General features: G+C 43.8%; 1 protein-coding gene across 4 annotated transcripts in view; it reads left to right on the top strand.

Moving 5' to 3' along the window:
- Positions 1–21,076, top strand: part of LOC118402730 (AN1-type zinc finger protein 3-like) — a 47,889-nt gene extending 26,813 nt beyond the window's left edge. For 3 of the 4 annotated variants that reach the window (XM_035800936.2, XM_052478574.1, XM_035800927.2), the window contains 5 exons: positions 283–323; positions 2,425–2,622; positions 9,499–9,567; positions 13,614–13,784; positions 18,894–21,076. In XM_035800936.2, coding sequence (XP_035656829.1) covers positions 283–323; positions 2,425–2,622; positions 9,499–9,567; positions 13,614–13,784; positions 18,894–19,048 — 634 coding nt within the window. In that variant the 3' untranslated portion in view covers positions 19,049–21,076. Of the gene's footprint in view, positions 1–282; positions 324–2,424; positions 2,623–9,498; positions 9,568–13,613; positions 13,785–15,751; positions 16,344–18,893 lie in introns of those variants that run through there. The other variant, XM_052478580.1, reaches the window with a different exon arrangement.
- The last annotated feature ends 388 nt before the right edge of the window (positions 21,077–21,464 follow it).

Genomic DNA, 21,464 nt, shown 5'->3' with positions numbered 1-21,464 from the left:
GTGGGTTTAGGGCAAAATCCTATGCGGCTAAACACTTTGCTTTGAATTAGGCCATCATCTGGTTGGTTCAAGGCCACCCAATCCCAGACAAGTTAGTTTTAAAGAATTCTCTTTGTTCTAGACATCGTATCAAACTGTTTCTATAAAGAGAATTGCCAGACTGATGAAGTAAAATAAAATATTGAACGCAGCGATCAGGCTTGCTGAAGTACACCTGTCCTATGAATAATAATGTGATGGGCTGGCCTCCTTTTCTAACCTGTCATTGTCTCTTCTCTTTAGGTCCAGCAAAACCACGAACCTTTGTTCCAAATGTTTTACGGGTAGGTCCACTCAACTCCCTTCACACACCCTTTCCCCTCGCTTTAAGGGAGTTTAAAGTGGACGGCTTTGAGTCATGCAGCAATACCAAAGATTTGTGTGTGTTGGGGAGAGGGTGTGCGTGCGTGGGAGAGACCGTGTGAATTGCAGTGTGTGTGTTAGCATAGGTGAGTATGCAAATGTGTAGTGTGTGTGTGAGCATGGGCGTCTGAGTGCATGTAAGAGGGTATAGTGCCTGAGTGAGTGTGCGTGTATGCGTGCCTGTACCCCACGTATGTGTGCCAGTGCCATCATGACTGAACGTATATCTGTTTGTTCACGTCCCTGCTGCTGTGTTGTCACAAGCTGGTGTCCCGCTCTGCTGCTGTGGCCGGCATGGAGTGGCTTTAGTGACGCTGTGTAAACAGGGGGATTGTGTGAAGATGAGGTGGGGAGAGGGACGAGAAACCCTCTCTCCTCCACCATTACGCTCCACAGACCTACTGCTGGATATTGGATCCATACTGTCCTGCAGTGTGTGGCTAAGCGCGACTTCTCGACTACTCTCTCAAACGCATGCACAACAAGCAGACGCACACACACACACGTGGGGAGATGCACATAGGCATACATTGCATTCGGAAAAAGTATTCAGACCCCTTGGCTTTTTCCACGTTTTGATACGTTACAGCCTTATACTAAAATGGATCAAATAAAACATCCTTATCTACACACAATACTCCATAATGTCAAAGTGAATACAGGTCTTTAGAAATGTTTGCAAACCTGAAATACAAACACTTTGCTATGAGACTCGAAATTGTGTTCAGGTGGATCCTGATGTTAATACAACTTGATTGGAGTCCGCCTATGGTAAATTCAATTGATTGGACATGATTTGGAAAGGCACACACTTGTCTATATAAGGTCCCACAGTTGACAGTGCATGTCAGAGCTAAAACCAAGCCATGAGGTCGAAGGAATTGTCCGTGAGCGCTCCGAGATAGGATTGTGTAGAGGCAAATATCTAGGGAATGGTACCAAATAAATTCTGCAGCGTTGAAGGTCCCTAAGAACACAGTGGCCTCCATGATTCCTAAATGGAAGAAGTTTGAACCACCAAGACTCTTCCTAGAGCTGGCCGCCCGGCCAAACTGAGCAATCGGGGTAGAAGGGCCTTGGTCAGGCCTTGGTCAAGAAACCCGATGGTCACTCTGACAGAGCTCCAGAGTTCCTCTGTGGAGATGGAAGAACCTTCCAATCGGACAACTACCTCTCAGACCATGACAAACAAGGTTCTCTGGTCTGACGAAAACAAGATTGAACTCTTTGGCCTGAATGCCAAGTGTCATGTTTAGAGGAAGCATGGTGGTGGCAGCATCATGCAGTGGGGATGTTTTTCAGCTTCAGGGACTGGGAGACTAGTCAGGATCGAAGATGAACAGAGCAAAGTACAGAGAGATCCTTGATGAAAACCTGCTCCTGAGCACTCAGGACCTCAGACTGGGGCGAAGATTCACATTCCAACGGGACAATTAACTAAGCAACAAATGGCTGTGCAGCGACGCTCCCCGTCCAACCTGACAGAGCTTGAGAGGATCTGCAGAAAAGAATGGGGAGAAACTCCCCAAATACAGGTGTGTCAAGCTTGTGTCGTGTCATACCCAAGAAGACTCTAGGCTGTAGTCACTGCCAAAGATGCTTCAACAAAGTACTGAGTAAAGGGTCTGAATACCTATGTAAATGTGATATTACAATGTTTAAATGTATTAATTTGCAAACATAAAAAAAGTGTTTTTGCCTTGTCATTATGGGTGTATTGCATGTAGATTGATGGGGAGGAAATAATTAAAATAAATTTAGAATAAGGCTGTAACATTTTTTTTTGGGGGGGGGGGATTAAAGGGGGTCTGAATACTTTCCTGAATGCACTGTATGTATATACAACATGCTTAAGTAAGCATATACAGTACGCACACACATACTCTCTCACATACACGCACACACACTTCAATCTCCCCCTTCACAATGAAATGTCTAGAGGGTAGGAGTTATTTTGGAATCCAGCATCTCTCACACATACAAGCACACACCCACGCTAGTCACTCTCTTGTATAACCGCAGACATTGAGAAGAAGCAGCCAGGCGAGGACTGTGCCCCAGAGCCTGCCCCCAGCTCATGCAGCTCAAGCATCAGCCAGTCAGTCATCTTCTATAGCGAATCAAGCAGCAGCAGTAGCCAATCCCTTTCGACAGCGCCAGTCAGCTCAGAGAACCCGTTGCCCAGAGACACAAAAGCCACGCCTCTACCTGAACAAGATGGTAAGGACAGGAGCCTATGTCCTGCAGTTTGGAATGTTGATTTTTTTTTCTATACATGTGTGATCGACCGACTCGATTCGGTCTTATGTGCATTTTATTTATTTTTTATTTATTTTTTTACATTCGATAAAAGTAGAGACTCCAAGCTAGAAAATGGTATATCATACACTGCAGTTGAGGAACAATGGGGAAGTAATTCTGATTTGGAAATTGATAAACTTTTGAGAAAATGACTCTTGAATGTTTTGGTACACCTACTGGAGGTTTCTTTGTATACCCATTCAGCATCATTCACACCCTCTTATATGGAACGCCTTTTGGGTCTTTGCGTGTCAAAAAAGATACACGTCAAATAACGCGTTGGCGCGTTAAATAAGCTTTTAATTTGGCATGTAAAATAACAGTTTAATTGTAGAATGTTGTGTTAGGCCGCAACTTCTGGTATTAGCTAGGTAGCTACTTGTTGTTAGCCTATTGAAATTTAACTTCTGGTCATGAAAAGAAATAGCTGGATCAGGTTATGTGTTGTGAAGCTAGCCACAATAAGGATTTGTCACAATTTTGGAATTTGGTGTTTGCTTTCAAAATAAAAGTACCTATTTAAAAGTGATGCAAAAGGTTACAATTGGTGGAATCAGGCCATATGTAGACTAGATAATGTTAAACAAGGTTGGAATGTCACGCAATGAAATGGGGTATCAGTCTACTCGGTGACACCCACAGAACACAACTGTGAAGAGCTTACGCAAATATTAGCTTTGTACCTCTTATCGCAGGACTGTGAATGAAATTCCCTCCCCAGTCAGTCTATTGTGTGTATTGACATTCATATTGCACTGTACGCTTTACCTAAGGATTGGGGACCAAGCATTGGGGACCAATGAAATGGGGTATCAGTCTCAGTTATCATAATCAAAAACATCCGCAGTGTTGTTTTTCCTTTGGAATAGTGTTCAATCCACATAGGTTGACAGTAAATGTGTCTCAATTCATAGTTCTTTCAGAGTCCCACAATAAGAGCTACAACGCTAATGTTCTCTGGGTGTCAATGAGTAGACTGATACATTTACATTTACATTTAAGTCATTTAGCAGACGCTCTTATCCAGAGCGACTTACAAATTGGTGCATTCACCTTATGACATCCAGTGGAACAGCCACTTTACAATAGTGCATCTAAATCTTTTAAGGGGGGTGAGAAGGATTACTTTATCCTATCCTAGGTATTCCTTAAAGAGGTGGGGTTTCAGGTGTCTCCGGAAGGTGGTGATTGACTCCGCTGTCCTGGCGTCGTGAGGGAGTGTGTTCCACCATTGGGGAGCCAGAGCAGCGAACAGTTTTGACTGGGCTGAGCGGGAACTGTACTTCCTCAGTGGTAGGGAGGCGAGCAGGCCAGAGGTGGATGAACGCAGTGCCCTTGTTTGGGTGTAGGGCCTGATCAGAGCCTGGAGGTACTGAGGTGCCGTTCCCCTCACAGCTCCGTAGGCAAGCACCATGGTCTTGAAGCGGATGCGAGCTTCAACTGGAAGCCAGTGGAGAGAGCGGAGGAGCGGGGTGACGTGAGAGAACTTGGGAAGGTTGAACACCAGACGGGCTGCGGCGTTCTGGATGAGTTGTAGGGGTTTAATGGCACAGGCAGGGAGCCCAGCCAACAGCGAGTTGCAGTAATCCAGACGGGAGATGACAAGTGCCTGGATTAGGACCTGCGCCGCTTCCTGTGTGAGGCAGGGTCGTACTCTGCGGATGTTGTAGAGCATGAACCTACAGGAACGGGCCACCGCCTTGATGTTAGTTGAGAACGACAGGGTGTTGTCCAGGATCACGCCAAGGTTCTTAGCGCTCTGGGAGGAGGACACAATGGAGTTGTCAACCGTGATACCCCATGTCATTGATCCACAATCCATAGATAAGGCTGTACAGTGAAATAAGTATGCCCCTAATGCAATTTTAAAGTAATATAATAATATATGCCATTTAGCAGACGCTTTTATCCAAAGCGACTTACAGTCATGTGTGCATACATTCTACGTATGGGTGGTCCCGGGAATCGAACCCACTACCCTGGCGTTACAAGCGCCATGCTCTACCAACTGAGCTACAGAAGGATCAAAGTCTAATACATCCAGTGAGATTTCAGCAGATCTCTGTCAAATTAGGGTTATTTTAGATGACACCTAGGTAACTATAGCTACTGAAACAGATTGTCGTTTTGCTATGTTTTTGGGGAAGAACATTGTATGCATCATGAGCTAGCTAGCTTTTAAAAAAATGACCAGCACTGTAGGTGCGCGTTTACCAGCATAATAGCATACATATCGATGAATCGTTGTGACATATGAGTGAAAGTGTAATCAATGAGTAATAACTACGTAGAAAATGTATCACCGCGTCAGATTATTACATGACATGCAGTCATATTCAGGTCCTGATTGGTCAACAAGCCCATTTGAGACGTCACACTTATCTTTTTTTACAGGCAAAGACCCAAATGGCATTCCGTACTCTTAAGCTTTACATTTACATTTACATTTAAATAGAGCAGTCACTTTAGAATAGTGCATCTAAATCTTAAAGGGGGGGGGGGGGTGAGAAGGATTACTTAGCCCCATCCATATCTTTAAGGAGTCACATGTGAGGCTATGTGGCAAACACACCCTATATCAAATAGAATTGAAGATTATTTGTCACATGCACAGGATACAGAAGGTGTAAACGATACAGTGAAGTGGTTACTTGCATAGTAGCAATATCAAAAACAGAGTGTCCAGATAAAAATATTTACTCGACACACTTGTCTAAGTTGATGGGTAATGTGAAGGAAATGCTGTAACCAACCCCCAGCCAAATCTAGATAAGTGGATGGGTCACTATTGTAAAGACGTGTACACATGTTCATGAAATGGCCGTAATCACCCAGACACACTTGGCTAATTTGATGGGTCATGTAATAATCCGGCCGAAGTGTTTAGAGTCTTGTTTAGACATGTAGCTAGCTAGCTAAACAATGAACCCAACTCGTACTACTACCAATAAAAACATTGTCATAGCTGTAGTATGAATATGCAGGTAGCTAAAGCTAACAAACCTTAGGAATCAATTTACATGGTTAGTTATAGCCTGATTCGTATCATATTACTTCACAGATCATACACTTAACGTTAGCTAGCGAGCCAGCAACGTTTGCTAGTTATCTAACAGTATGCTTTAAATTACAAAATTAGAAACTTATCTGCAAATGTAGCTAGATTCCTACCCGTATACATGGATGAACGCTTTTGTGGCAGATTGGAACCATTTAACTCCATTTTTGTTTGTAGCTGTTTGACCAGCGTTGTGTCAAGTCACTCCGGTTCACACTGACCGTGTGCAGAAATTAGCCCAGCACTTTTTCCAACTGATCTGTCGATAGCACCTGCTGAATTCAGGGCATCAATTTGGTTTAGAAAAGTAGCAAAACTTGTGTAGTTCTTGATGGATAATGTTATATCTTTCAAAAACTGTGCGATAGAAAGGACTGTCAAGACGTGCTGAACAGCTTATGTTATAGACAGAAGCATGCTACATGGCAGACCAATCCAAACTCATCTCCCAACATGTCCAGCCCACCCATTATCTCAGCCAATCATGGCTAGCGGGAAGGTTCCTGACTTTTTCTGTGGCTAAACCAACTAGGCTGGTAATTGACCAATTGTATTCGTATTTATGGATGGAATACAAGTTTGTTATTAAAGCACATGAGAGTTAACGTTCCAGAGGGCATTTCAGTCCAAAGAAACGCATTTTGATAAAATATAAATGTTTATGTTCAAATGCCGCTACTGTGAAGTAGTGAAGTGCGATTTACACTTAGTTTCCTGAAACGAGTCATATACATAGTATTTTAAAAAACATAACCGGGAATGCACAATAAAGTCAGAGACGTTGTGGTACCTAGACCACCAGTTAATACAGATTTTTCGTGTCTTTTTGTGTGTTTCCATGAGACGGACACAGTCTGCTTTCTTTAATAAACACACACACTTACTCCTTTAGTCCAGGAGCCTGCTATTGCCAAGGACACATCTGCTATTTTCTGCAACAACGGTGGAGCTGCCCAGTCCAGGCTATATCTGTCCTGGCATACATAGGAGAGAGAGGTGGGAGAAAGGAAGGCAGTTGGAGTACTGGGCAGATCTTCCACTATCTGGAAGAGCTGCCCAGGTTATGTATACAAAGAGGTGGTTACAGTCCACTTTACGTTAGCGATCTGTCATGACTGGGACCCATTTAAATGAACGGGAAAATGCATTTCTGTAGCGATTTAGTGTAATATACTTGACTTGTCAGTCACATATCGACTCTTGGATTTTCAACCTCAATTCGACCTCTGTAAGACCAAGACATGTCAGACACAGATTAGATATCATAGGTAGCTAGGGCCTCCCGAGTGGCGCAGTGGTCTAATACACTAGAGATCCTGGTTCAAGTCCAGGCTCTGTCGCAGCTGGCCGCGACCGGGAGACCCATGGGGCGGCACACAATTGGCCCAGCGTCGTCTGGGTTAGCGGGGGGTTTGGTCTGCAGGGATGGTCTTGTTCCATTGCACTCTTGCGACTGCTGTGGTGGGCCGGGCTGACACGGTTGCCAGGTGTACAGTGTTTCCTCCGACACATTGGTGTGGCTGGCTTCCGGGTTAAGCGGTCATTGTGTCAAGAAGCAATGAGGCTTGGTTGGGTCGTGTTTCGAGGACGCGTGGCTCTTGACCTTCGCCTCTCTCGACCTTCGCCTCTCCCGAGTCCATACAGGACTTGCAGCGATGAGACAAGACTGTAACTACCAATTGGATACCACAAAATTGGGGAGAAAAAAGTGCTAATGAAATAAATCATAAGTAGCTAAGTAAGCCAAATGTAAAGATAATTTGGATCCCATTCATTGGATACCATTTATATGTCACGAAAAGGATTAATGCTGCCAAGTTGCTCTTCCAGCAAGTCTAGAAAAGTTTGAGTAAGTCAGATTCAGCATTGGCTGCCTTACCCCTATATAATTATCTACAATTCTACCAATTGAACTGTAAAACTGCGTTGTTTCACTTCTAAATAGGTGACTCTATCCAAACTTAAAATGTCTAGATGTAAAGATGGACATTTTAGGGCCACAAAACAACATTAGTCTATTAAATGCCTCCATGGAAAAATACATGGGGGTGGGGGAATAAATAATAATAAATCTATACAGTGGGGAGAACAAGTATTTGATACACTGCCGATTTTGCAGGTTTTCCCACTTACAAAGCATGTAGAGGTCTGTAATTTCTATCATAGGTACACTTCAACTGTGAGAGACGGAATATAAAACAAAAATCCAGAAAATCACATTGTATAATTTTTAAGTATTTCATTTCCATTTTAATGCATAACATAAGTATTTGATACATCAGAAAAGCAGAACTTATTATTTGGTACAGTAACCTTTGTTTGCAATTACAGAGATCATATGTTTCCTGTAGTTCTTGACCAGGTTTGCACACACTGCAGCAGGGATTTTGGCCCAGTCCTCCATACAGACCTTCTCCAGATCCTTCAGGTTTCAGGGCTGTCGCTGGGCAATACGGACTTTCAGCTCCCTCCAAAGATGTTCTATTGGGTTCAGGTCTGGAGACTGGCTAGGCCACTCCTACTGAGGGAAGGAGGTTGTTGGCCAAGATCTCGCGATACATGGCCCCATCCATCCTCCCCTCAATACGGTGCAGTCGTCCTGTCCCCTTTGCAGAAAAGCATCCCCAAAGAATGATGTTTCCACCTTCATGCTTCACAGTTGGGATGGTGTTCTTGGGGTTGTACTCATCCTTCTTCTTCCTCCAAACACGGCGAGTGGAGTTTTAGACCACAAAGCTCTATTTTTGTCTCATCAGACCACATGACCTTCTCCCATTCCTCCTCTGGATCATCCAGATGGTCATTGGCAAACTTCAGACAGGCCTGGACATGCGCTGGTTTGAGCAGGGGGACCTTGCGTGCGCTGTAGGATTTTAATCCATGATGGCGTAGTGTGTTCCTAATGGTTTTCTTTGAGACTGTGGACCCAGCTCTCTTCAGGTCATTGTCCAGGTCCTGCTGTGTAGTTCTGGGCTGAGCCCTCACCTTCCTCATGATCATTGATGCCCCACGAGGTGAGATCTTACATGGAGCCCCAGACCGAGGGTGATTGACCGTCATCTTGAACTTCTTCCATTTTCGAATAATTGCGCCAACAGTTGTTGCCTTCTCACCAAGCTGCTTGCCTACTGTCCTGTAGCCCATCCCAGCCTTGTGCAGGTCTACAATTTTATCCCTGATGTCCTTACACAGCTCTCTGGTCTTGGCCATTGTGGAGAGGTTGGAGTCTGTTTGATTGAGTGTGTGGACAGGTGTCTTTAATACAGGTAACGAGTTCAAACAGGTTCAGTTAGTACAGGTAATGAGTGGGGAACAGGAGGGCCTCTTAAAGAAAGACTAACAGGTCTGTGAGAGCTGGAATTCTTACTGGTTGGTAGGTGATTAAATACTTATGTCATGCAATAAAATGCAAATTAATTACTTGAAAATCATACAATGTGATTTTCTGGATTTTTGTTTTAGATTCCGCCTCTCACAGTTGAAGTGTACCTATGATACAAATCATACATGCCTTGTAAGTAGGAAACACTGCCGATTTTGCAGGTTATCAAATAATTGTTCTCCCCACTGTGTGTGTGTGTGTGTGTGTGTGTGTGTATATATACACACACAGTCAGAAAATAACTAGGTTGCATCATACCTTGACCCTCCATGTCTGTCTGTCTGCTCTTTGTAGTTGATGGATTGCACCAACCACAAGGCTCTCTTTTCTTTCTTTTTTCCCCTTTCTCTTCCAGAAGTCTCCAGCACAGACACAGCCCACGGCATACTGGTATCCACCCCCACAAAACGGCCCTGCAACTCAGGTAGCTACGCCTCGACGGACATAACACTAGGTTTCCGTGTCAGGTGCCGTGTTCCCACTACGGGCCTGTCGACTCGACTTAACGGAGCCGGAATGGAGTGAGACTGGTGTCGGAGGGAATTGGAATCAACCACTGTTAATTGATCCAAAATGGCAGAGTTAATTGACCCGATAGGTAGACTGTAAATTGAAAGCAATAAGGGGAGATATGGGGAAAGTAGACTACCTCACATTTGTTAGGTAGTTTTCATTAAGTATATTCCCCATGCAATTGAAACTGCACCCGCATTTCAGTGAGCAAGTAAGTGAAGTGACCATAGTATTATGTAATATGGCTGCAATATATGGCCTTTCTATCTTATTAAGGTTGACATTAAGGAGTAGACACACATGCACGCACACACACATTTGTCAGCGAGACTTAAACGACTAAGGAACTCCTCTTCCTCTGCTGGAGATCACATGTTTCTATCCTCCATTGAGGGCCCTCGTTGCTAAAAAGAAGTCCCATTAAAAAGGCAGAAAGACTGGAGATACCAAAGGGACTTCTACATTCCAAATTGCACGCTATTCCTTACATGGTGCACCCAGAGAGATTCCATAGGATAATGGGTGCGAAGGAATCGATCGGGAATGCCAAAGATTCGCCGGTCAACTTGGCCTAGTTCTCAGAAATGTATCGAGCAAAGATCTTTGTCCCACAGCCGAACCAGTGAGGAAAGAAACGTCTCTGGGATGGAGGAGAAAAATCCTGACCTAAAACTGACTTCTGGGCAGATGCTTGACTAATTTTGTCAAAGGCAACCATTTTAACTAAAGTACTGTATATGGGTATCATTGTTGTCTGTTATTTTGTTGTAGAATGTGATGGGGGACTTGCTTTAATTAGCCCAATGCAGCATTTCTCAAACATCTCCTTGGGGACCCTCAGCCGTTCCTTGCATTTGATGTATTACAGAGGTAGTACACCTGATTCAACTTATCATCAAGCACCTGGCTGAATTTCAAACTCATAAAAGACATCCTCTTCCACTTACCCTCGTCTTATGCCCTTGGGGGAATCCCCGTCACTGTCTTGGAAGTTGATCCAAATGATTAGCAAAACAAGGGAAGTTCTTAACGTAAGCTCCTCAGCCCTTGTTTTTGATCGAGTTTGCAAGTGTACAGTGATGTTCACTTTGGGGCCTGAAACACCCCATAATTCAATTTGCGATGATTGTATATCCGCAAAGAAAAGTTTGCCGAAACTTAAAACGTCAATATGGGAAAGTCAACATAAGTAAAAACGAATGTCAAAAGGTTCGAAATTGTGCTACTAATGCACATGATGGCACAAACATGTCTCAAATCAAATTTGATCTATCACACACACCGAATACAACATGAGTAGGTGTTTCTCCTTACAGTGAAATGCTTACTTACAAGCCCTTAACCAACAATGCAGTTTTAAGAAAATCCCTAAAAAAGTAAGAGATAAGAATAACAAATAATTAAAGAGCAGCAATAAATAACAATAGCAGGGCTATATACAGGGGGTACCAGTACAGAGTCAATGTGCGGGGGGCACCGGTGTCGAGGTAATTGAGGTAATTATGTACATGAGGTTAGAGTTATTAAAGTGGCTATGCATAGGTAACAGAGAGTAGCTGCAGCGTAGGATGGGACAATGCAAATAGTCTGGGTAGCCATTTGATTAGCTGTTCAGGAGTCTTATGGCTTGGGGGTAGAAGCTGTTTAGAAGCCTCTTAGACCTAGAGAACAATATACGACTGGAGTCTTTGACAATTTGTAGGGCCTTTCTCTGACGCCGCCTGGTATAGAGGTCCTGGATGGCAGGAAGCTTGGCCCCGGTGATGTACTGGGCCGTATGTACTACCCTCTAGTGCCTTGTGGTCGGAGGCCAAGCGGTTGTCATACCAGGCAGTAATGCAACACGTCAGGATGCTCTCGATGGTGCAGCTGTAAAACCTTTTGAGGATCTGAGTACCTATGCCAAATATGTTCATTCTCCTGAGGGGGAATAGGTTTTGTCGTGCCCTCTTTACGACTGTCTTGGTGTGCTTGGACCATGTTAGTTTGTTGGTGATGTGGACACCAAGGATCTTGAACCTCTCAACCTGCTCCACTACAGCCCGTCGATGAGAATGGGGGTGTGCTCAGTCCTCCTTTTCCTGTAGTCCACGATCATCTCCTTTTGTCTTGATCACTGTACAGCACTTTGAGATATCAGCTGATGTACGAAGGGCTATATAAATAAAATTTGATTGATCACATTGAGGGAGAGGTTGTTGTCCTTGCACCACACGGTCAGGTTTCTGACCTCCTTATAGACTGTCTCATCATTGTCAGTGATCAGGCCTACCATTGTTGTCATCAGCAAACTTAATGATGGTGTTGGAATCATGCCTGGCCATGCGGTCATGCGAACAGGAAGTACAGGAGGGGACTGAGCACGCACCCCTGAAGGGCCCCCGTGTTGAGGATAAGTGTGGCGGGTGTCTTGTTACCTACTCTTACCACCTGGGGGCGGCCCGTCTTGAAGTACAGAATCCAGAATCCAGTGTTTAGTCCCAGGGTCCTTAGCTTAGTGATGAGCTTTGAGGGCACTGTGGTGTTGAATGCTGAGCTGTAGTCAATGAACAGCATTCTCACATAGGTGTTCATTTTGTCCAGTTGGGAAAGGGAAGTGTGGAGTGCAACAGAGATTGCATCATCTGTGGATCTGTTGGTGCGGTATACAATTTTAAGTGAGTCTAGGATTTCTGGGATAATGGTGTTGATGTGAGCCATGACCAGCCTTTTTTAAAGTATTTCATGGCTACAGACGTGAGTGCTACGGGTCGGTAGTCATTTAGGCAGGTTACGTAGTGTTCTTGGGCACAGGGACTATGGTGGTCTGCTTGAAACATGTTGGCATTACAGACAGGGAGATGTTAAATGTCAGTGAAGACCCTTGCCAGGTGGTCAGCGCATGCTCAGAGTACACATCCTGGTAATCCGTTTGACCCTGCAGCTTTTTGAATGTCGACCAGTTTAAAGGTCTTACTCACGTCGGATGTGGAGGGCGTGATCACACAGTTGTCCGGAACAGCTGATGCTCTCATGCATGTTTGTGTTACTTGCCTCAATGCGAGCATAGAAGTTATTTGTCTCGTCTGGTAGGCTAGTGCCACTGGGCAGCTCTCAGCTGTGCTTCCCTTTTTTAGTCTGTAATAGTTGGCAAGCCCTGCCACATCTAACGAACGTCGGGCAGGTGTCGTACGTTTCGATCTTAGTCCTGTATTGACGCTTTGCCTGTTTGATGGTTTGTCGGAGGGCATAGCGGGATTTCTTATAAACATCCGGGTTAGAGTCCCGCTCCTTGAAAGTGGCAGCTCTACCCTTTAGCTAAGTGCAAATGTTGCCTGTAATCCATAGCTTCTTGTTGGGGTATGTACAGTTGAAGTCGGAAGTTTACATACACTTAGGTTGGAGTCATTAAAACTAGTTTTTCAACCACTGATTCCAAGTGTTATTTCATAGATTTGATGTATTCACTATTATTCTACCATACAGAAATGATTCTACCATACACAAAATGAAGAAAAACCCATATATATATATATATATGGGTTTTTCTTCATTTTCTGTATGGTAGAATAGTGAATACATCAAATCTATGAAATAACACTTGGATTCATGTTCATTTCACTGGACTATAATAAAGGTGAAATTCAGTATTTTATTGCTAATAGTCATTCTATGGATCATTTAGCTATCTTAAAAAAATTACATATGTCAGCTTAGAACCCACCGAAGGCTTAGACTAATTATTTTGTAAGTTATCTGCTGCAAAACTTTGTTTTGACCTCAATAAGCAGTAGTGGCAGTATGCAAATCAGCGAGCCAAATGAACATCTCTTTCATCGATGTGTTTAGGTTCCTAACGTTCACCATGAAGATTTGTTCAAAAAGAGCCGTTTGTTCGCGTACGACCCTTCACTAAAAAACACTCTTAATGGATCTGTGTGGCCTTGTTGTGTGTGTTTTCTTTTTGTGTTCGAGCAGCCTCTGAGTCAGAGAGTGACGCATCCCCAGAGAAGAGCGCACGGGTGGGCTCCGGGTCTAAGGAGTCGTCATCTACCAATGGGGGTCCCAAGCAGAAGGGAAGCCGGCGCTGCCACCGATGCCATACCAAACTGGAGCTGGTACAGCAAGAGCTCGGCTCCTGCCGCTGTGGTCAGTACACACGCACTCATAAAAACATAAACAGACATAGGCCTACATGTCTCCTGAGTGGCTCAGTGGTCTAAGGCCTCTTGCATTGAGATGCAGTGCGTCACTACAGTCCCTGGTTAGAATCCAGGCTGTATAACATCCGGACAATTTTGAGAGTCCCATACGGCTTCTCACAATCGGCCCAGTGTCGTCCGGGGTAGGCCGTCATTGTAAATAAGAATTTGTTCTTAACTGACTTGCCTAGTTAAATAAAGGTTACACAAACATATGGGACACTTTTACACATGCAAGCAAACACAGAGGCTTATACATACTTACACTCACACACACACACACGTTCTCATACAAATGCAGGTATGCTAACATTCCTCTGTTGACACGCAGTGCAGTGCATTCGGAAAGTATTCAGACCCCTTGACTTTTTACACATTTTGATAGGCTACAGCCTTATTCTAAAATGGATTAAATAAAGCATGTTTCTCATCAATCTACACACAATACCCCATAATGACAATGCAAAAACATGTTTTTAGAAATGTTTGCAAATGTATTTAAAAAAATTATACAGTATATACTTATTTACCTAAGTATTCAGACCCTTTGCTTGTACAACTCAAATTTGAGCTCGGGCATTCTGTTTCCATTGATCATCCTTGAGATGTTTCTACAACTTGGAGTCCACCTGTGGTAAATTCAATTGATTGGACATGATTTAGAAAGGCACACCACTATATAAGATCCCACAGTTGACAGTGCATGTCGGAGCACAAACCAAGCCATGAGGTTGAAGGAATTGTCCGTAGAGCTCCGAGACAGGATTGTGTCGAGGCACAAAAACATTTCAGCAGCATTGAAGGTTCCCAAGAACACAGTGGTGTCTTTCTTAAATGGAAGAAGTTTGTAACCAACAAGACTCTTCCTAGAGCTGGCTGCTCGGCCAAACTGAGAAATCAGAGTAGAAGGGCCTTGGTCAGGGAGGTGACCAAGAACCCAATGGTCACTCTGACAGTGCTCCAGAGTTCCTCTGTGGAGAGGGGATAACCGTCCAGAAGGACAACCATCTCTGCAGCACTCCTCTGGAAAAGCCACATGACATCCCGCTTGGAGTTTGCCAAAAGGCACCTAAAGACTCTCAGACCATGAGAAACAAGATTCTCTGGTTTGATAAATCAAAGATTGAACTCTTTGAACTGAATGCCAAGCATCATGTCTGGATGAAATCTGGCACCATCCCTATGGTGAAACATGGTGGTGGCAGCATCATGCTCTGGGGATGTTTTTCAGCAGCAGGTACTGGGAGATCGAGGGAAAGATGAACAGAGCAATGTACAGAGATTATTGATGAAAACCTGCTTTGGAGCGCTCAGGACCTCAGACTGGAGTGAAGGTTCACCTTCCAACAGGACAATGACCCTAAGCACACAGCCGAGGCAACACAAGAGTGGCTTCAGGCCAAGTCTCTGAAGGTCCTTGAGTGGCCCAGCCAGAGCCCAGACTTGAACCTGATCGAACATCTCTGGAGAGATGGGAAAATAGCTGTGAAGCGACGCTCCCCATCCAACCTGACAGAGCTTGAGAGGATCTGCAAAGAAGAATGAGAGAAACTCGCCAAATACAGGTGTGCCTAGCTTGCAGCGTCATACCCAAGGAGACTCAAGGCTATAATCGCTGCCAAAGTATTGAGGAAAAGGTCAGAATCCCTATGTAAATGTGATATTTCTTTGTTTTTGTTTTTAATAAATTCTGAACCTGTTTCTGCTTTGTCATTATGGAGTGTGTGTAGATTGAGGAAAAGCAACTATTTAATCAATTTCAGTATGAGGCTGTAACATAACACATTTTGGAAAAAGGCAAGGAGTCTGAATTATTTCCAAATGCACTGTATATACTCAAACTTGACAAAAATACTGTACTGATATTTCTCAGTGGTAATACAAATCTAACAGCACATTTCTGCTTTTGTTTAGGCCTCATTCCGGGACAGAAAGCGATTCCCTTTCTTTACTTTCCTCTGGAGCATTAGAACTGGACTGAGATTTTGTACTTGACACACAAAACTGTAATACTGTTTTAAGAAACCTACTTTGAGCTAATGAACTTGTTTTTCATAAAAATGAAACTTCATACATAGACTCAACTCATCAGAGTTAAGAACTGACGCATAAGATGCTTTACCCTCGTCTTCTAGAACTGCAGACCTGGAGGCATAGATTTAGGCCTCACTCAAAGAAATAGGCCACAATGTTGGGGTAAATTCCATTTTATTGCAGTGAATTCTTGAAGTTAACTGAAATTCCAATATTCTTAACTGTTTAAAAAATGTATATATATTAAGAAAAGGTTAAATGGAATTTCAGGTCACGTCCTGAATTGACTGAATTAAAAGGGAAGTGACCCCAACTCTGATTGGCCTAAGCTTAGAGACAACTAGACGGATACAGATAATCAGCTAAACTAACTTGGTGTTACTTTACTAATATTTAGCACTAGCATAGTTGACTACCCCTATTTTCATGTTGTCAACAGCAAGTACAAATCAATAGTATAAATCACTTTGAATGAGCTACCTCTAAGGCTTAGCTATATATATATATATATATATATATATATACTGTATCTGATAACAATCATATCATGTTAGTAAGCCTATCATTTCAGCCACAAAGCAGTAGTTGTAGGCTACTTAATGTGTCATTACTGAAGCCAATGCCCGTGCTTTATTAGCACTGCTATTTATTATGACAACAAGTCATTCTAATGATGGCTTAATGATACGTCTCGCTGTTAGTGACTGAATGCTTTGCCGCCAAATTGATGGCGCGTTTAAAGCTAGCAGCATTTTCACAGCGAAGTTAACTATCACTCGAGAAAGCACTTTCCCTGCTGTTTGTCAGTAGAAGTACCTCACTTGATCCGTTTATCTATTGGCTGTGCTTTGTTTTTGGCTGTGATCGTTTTTCAGTGCAATAGCTTTGTACCTTTATCTTATATTAACCATGCTCTGTTTGAAGTTGTGTGTTAACTGTTAACACAAGTAGGTACATCTGTTAGCATTTTACATGTCAGAGGGTGTGTGTGTGTGTGTACGGTGCATGTGTCCATAAGTACACAACAGTCACACACACACCACTTCAGGGACACACACCAGTTACTTTAGTCACCAAACCTCTTTCTCCTCATACTCCCACCAAGCCACACTCTCCCCTGTCCCACTCCCCTTTTGCGTCCATCAGCCACTCCCTCTTCCACCATTACCTTCGGCTCCATGCTAGCCCTGCTGTAGCACCACACCACCCCACACACTACCACATCTTTCTTTATTCATTCCTGTGCATGGCTTAATAATTGCCTCTGCCACTCTTCAATTAAAGGGCGCTTCGGTCGCTGTCGCTCTGAGACTTTAATCAGTGTTCGTTGCTGTCAGGAACATTATGCATATTAACGAATACATTAAGACTCCCAATGTAACTAACGAGTCGTTCTCTCTCTCTGTATTATTGAGACTCCTTTCAGCTACCAGGGCTTTGTGGAGGACTGACACAATGGAGACTCAATGGGGAGGATCGCTGGTGGTAGTGTCTTCACTGGCAATGATACTCAGGCAGCTTAGCTCCTAAGGGCTGATTTGAGATCAGGGATCTTTGACTGACAATGATACTCAGGCTGGAGTGTATTGAAGAAGGTGGGTGTTGTACCTCCTAATGACTGACTCGAGGTCAGTCCTAGCTCCTAAGAATTGGTTTGTGATTACATGTTTCAGGCGTAGAGTATTGAAGACAGGTGTTGTTGCTTCTTAGGACTGATTTGAGATTCGGTGTTTGATGTACTCATTGGTGTTCTCGTGAACACAGAACTGAGAATAGAGTATAATAGCATTAGAATACTTTAGTCTCTATACTCTGTTCTCAGTCCTTAGGAGCTAAGCTGCCTGAGTATCATTGCCAGTGAAGCCACTACCACCAGCGATCCTCCCCATTGAGTCTCCATTGTGTCGGCCCTCCACAAAACCCTGGTAGCTGCATTAGCTGCAATTGCATTAGCTGGGGTTGAAGCTTTACAACGTGGAGATGCATTTGCTTGTCTCTGTTCTATTGAATTGGATCTGGATGTATTGACGTATTAGAGAAAATGTTGCCACTATACTATAGCTAGGGGATCATGGTCTGTGCCCAATTTAACTTTTGAAAGAATTTGAAAAAGTGCACCCTTACTCCCCTTCTCCATCTCCTCTCTTAATCTCCTCTCTATCTATTCACATCTTCATTTAATCTTTTTTGTCCCCCTTTCCTGCCCGTCACCATCAAAATATGTAGCCTAACAACAAGGGTGCTCCCAAAGAGGACAAAATGATGCCTAAAAAAACTGGGGGAGGGCCAGAAAAGTAAGGGAGTTTAACTATTGGTGCAACGACACATCTGTAAACCATTTGAAAAAGGAGAACAACGTTTCTCCTGCCTCATTTTCTCCCCACTCCACAACTCCCCTATGTTGAAGAATGCATTACATGTATTTAGGTTTGGAAATGTCCACAAGGCGTATGCTTCCCAGCTGAAACAGTTTGGTAGAGTTTGTACATCTATGACAACATTCTGTGATGTTTTTGTTAGTTTTGGACTTTGGTGAGGGTTTTTACGGCTGTTCAGGCACACATTATTTTTTGGAGGCAAGCCGAAGTTTGGAGCCGAAGTCTACGCCCCTTCATCGGTGATTGGTCAACAGTATGGATTCTTCAATAGTCTTTTAATGAGACGACTCATTTTCATGCACATTTTTCATTGAGAAATACTTCACCAAACATCTTACTTAGATGTAAAATTGTACGACTAAGATCTATTCGGCAAACCGTCAGAATGAATGACAGACTTCTTGTTAGATTAATTCGGACTATTTTGAGAGAGTGTGTACTGGCTACAGCTTCTCAAAATGGACAAACATTACTATTGATAATGCGTTTTCCTAGTTTTTCAAGCAAAGGTCTTTTAAGGGAGTATACGATCACACTCGTTCCGTTCGGCAAAGAGCATAGTCAGCACCACTTCAACATTTTTGGGTGTGTCAACTCATGCTATATATAAAAAGTAAAAAAACATATCACCTTCTCACCAACAGGCTATGTGTTCTGCATGCTCCACCGGCTTCCCGAGCAGCACGACTGCCTCTTCGACCACCTGGGGCGCGGGCGTGAAGAAGCCGCCCTCAAGATGGTCAAGCTGGATCGCAAGGTGGGCCGCTCATGCCAGCGCATCGGTGAGGAGTGCACCTGAACCCCCCCCCCATCCCCAACCCCGACGATGAGAGCGAGGAAGAGGAAAGAGGCTGCGTCCTAAATCATTCATCTTTGTCCAGAAATGTGCACTTGTACAGACCCCGTCATGGATTTCTTAAAAGTATAGGATTGGTGTAAGGCATTGGTTGCGTTGTTAAATCAATGTGAGAAAGTGTGTCAGTGGAGACTTCGGGGAAAGGGTGGCAAATGGGGACGGAGACAAATGCTCACTTTATACTCACTCTTGTCCCCACTGCCACTTTTTGTTGTGACAATGCTCTCACCTCAAATAAGCAGACAAAGCACTTCTAGTTTTCGTGCCCTGACAAGGGACTGCTAAAGCCACCTATCTGTCACTTCCCTGTCTACCAACCTCAAGACCAGAGCCCCCTCATGTCATCACTATCACAGAGTGGGATGAAGTTACACCCTAAACACTGAACTAAGGTCAGTTTTTAGTTCAGGTCAACCCACTGATTAAGGGTATGATGCAAGGGAGGTTAAGCTGATCTTAGATCTGTACATAAGGAGCACCTACCACCCCAAGACATCCCTCGAATCCCTCTCCCTCCACTGTTTTGTGATTTTGACCTATGACTTTTGAGCGTGTCACACCCACCACTGCTTCTCAGCCTTAACCCCTCCCATCTCCAGATCAGGGACATCCCTGTTCAGAAAAAACTAAAGCCATCTGCTGCTTATTGCAACTGTCCCTATCATCATCACCACCACCTCAGGTTGTGGGAGAATCCAATGAGAGGGGTTTACAGGGGGAGAGGCAGGGGGGTTGGACTATTGCAACTCCCTTCCCCTCCCTTTCTGACCTGCCTGCTGCTGTTGACACAGCAGCCATTTTCTGTATCTTGGGAGAGAGAACTTCCTTTCTAGACAACAGACACCGATCGCCCCCTAGTTAGTGGGGTTGGAATAAAAATGGAACAGTCTGTCTGTCAGGGATTTAATCCATGTCCCCGAGTGAGTTTCAGTCGCTATGGAGACGGATAACACACCCCTTGAGATTTCCTTTGGCCATGATGTTCATGCTACTACGGGTGCTGGCCAAGGATAAACTACTAAGATGGACACAAAAGCAAAGAGCTGTCACGAGACCTCTATATGTGCCTCTATCGGAATCTGGTTCTCCCTGCGCACAAACATACACAAACACTCTTACATACAGTTCAGCCCACATGCGCAGAGCACAAGGACAGCTAAGAAAAATCAAGTGGTACACATTGGACTGTGCTGAATTTGTGGATAACCTTTTGACAAAGTTCTTCAGTGGGACGCTCATGGTTGTTCAGGTTTTGCTCGATATAACCCATAATATCTTAGCCATGGACTTAATTTCCCATTAGCCCCCACTGTTTGAAATGTTTCTGCGACGCCTCTGTCTCTCGATGCCATCCCCGACCCCTCGGTGGGATTCTAACTCCCTCTTTCTTTCACAGATTCTCTTCTTCCTGCCCTTGCCCGTCGCACACCACTGTCTTTCTCCTTTCACTCTCTCCATTCCATTTCCAGACAGCATGTCTTGCTCTCACCCACCTTACTCTCCATTAATCCTTCCCTCTTTCATTCTCATTTCTCCACAGTATTGATTTTCTCACTTGCTTGCTCTCTCTCTCTCACACACACACACACACACACACACACACACACACACACACACACACACACACACACACACACACACACACACACACACACACACACACCTCTTCTTGCCAAAGAGCAAACACTGAGTGAGAGGTTGGGGCCTGGCCATAGGTGGGGCTGTGGGGCTACAAGCAGAGCGGGGAGGAAAAATGTAATAGAAATTGAATTGTCGTAAAATAATATTGTGTATCTGAAAGAAAAACCCTTATTTAACCCTATTTGTTTTTTGAAATGTTATTTTACTTACACATTAGCATAGTGCTGCATTTTTTGTTTGACATTTTAAGAAAAAATGGATAAGAGAATTCTGTAGCCTTCGTTTTCTTTTGTTCCCTTTTGTTGCTAAAAAATAAAGTAATAAACTGGATGAGAGGAGGTGTAGTGTGGTCAATGTCTCATGTCTCATGGAGAGATGGATGGAGGGAGGAGCATGAACAAACACTGGGCCGTGTTCAGCAGGGCACAATGTTTCGGTAGAAATATGCAACTCAGAACAAACATGCCTATGTTGTCAGCTCTTGTATGAATGTGCGTACATCCTATTTCAACGGCACGTGTGCATGGTGTCTGTGTGCAGTCTACACACATTCACACATTTAACAGGTAGTTTGCTACTTAGTGTTTGCTGGCACTGTGCATGCTGTTGGCTCTGTGCCATGATGGCTGTAGCAGAGTTTTATGGTGATGTAAATAGCTGTTTATTGGCGACAGTATACCCACTTGCAGCTGCTCTGAATTACAAAAATAATTTGTTA

This window comes from Oncorhynchus keta, chromosome 2, assembly GCF_023373465.1.
Source record: "Oncorhynchus keta strain PuntledgeMale-10-30-2019 chromosome 2, Oket_V2, whole genome shotgun sequence".
In the NCBI taxonomy this organism is placed as follows: Eukaryota; Metazoa; Chordata; class Actinopteri; order Salmoniformes; family Salmonidae; genus Oncorhynchus; species Oncorhynchus keta.
Note: the sequence above shows the minus strand (reverse complement) of the source record. Positions and strands in the feature narration are given on the sequence as shown.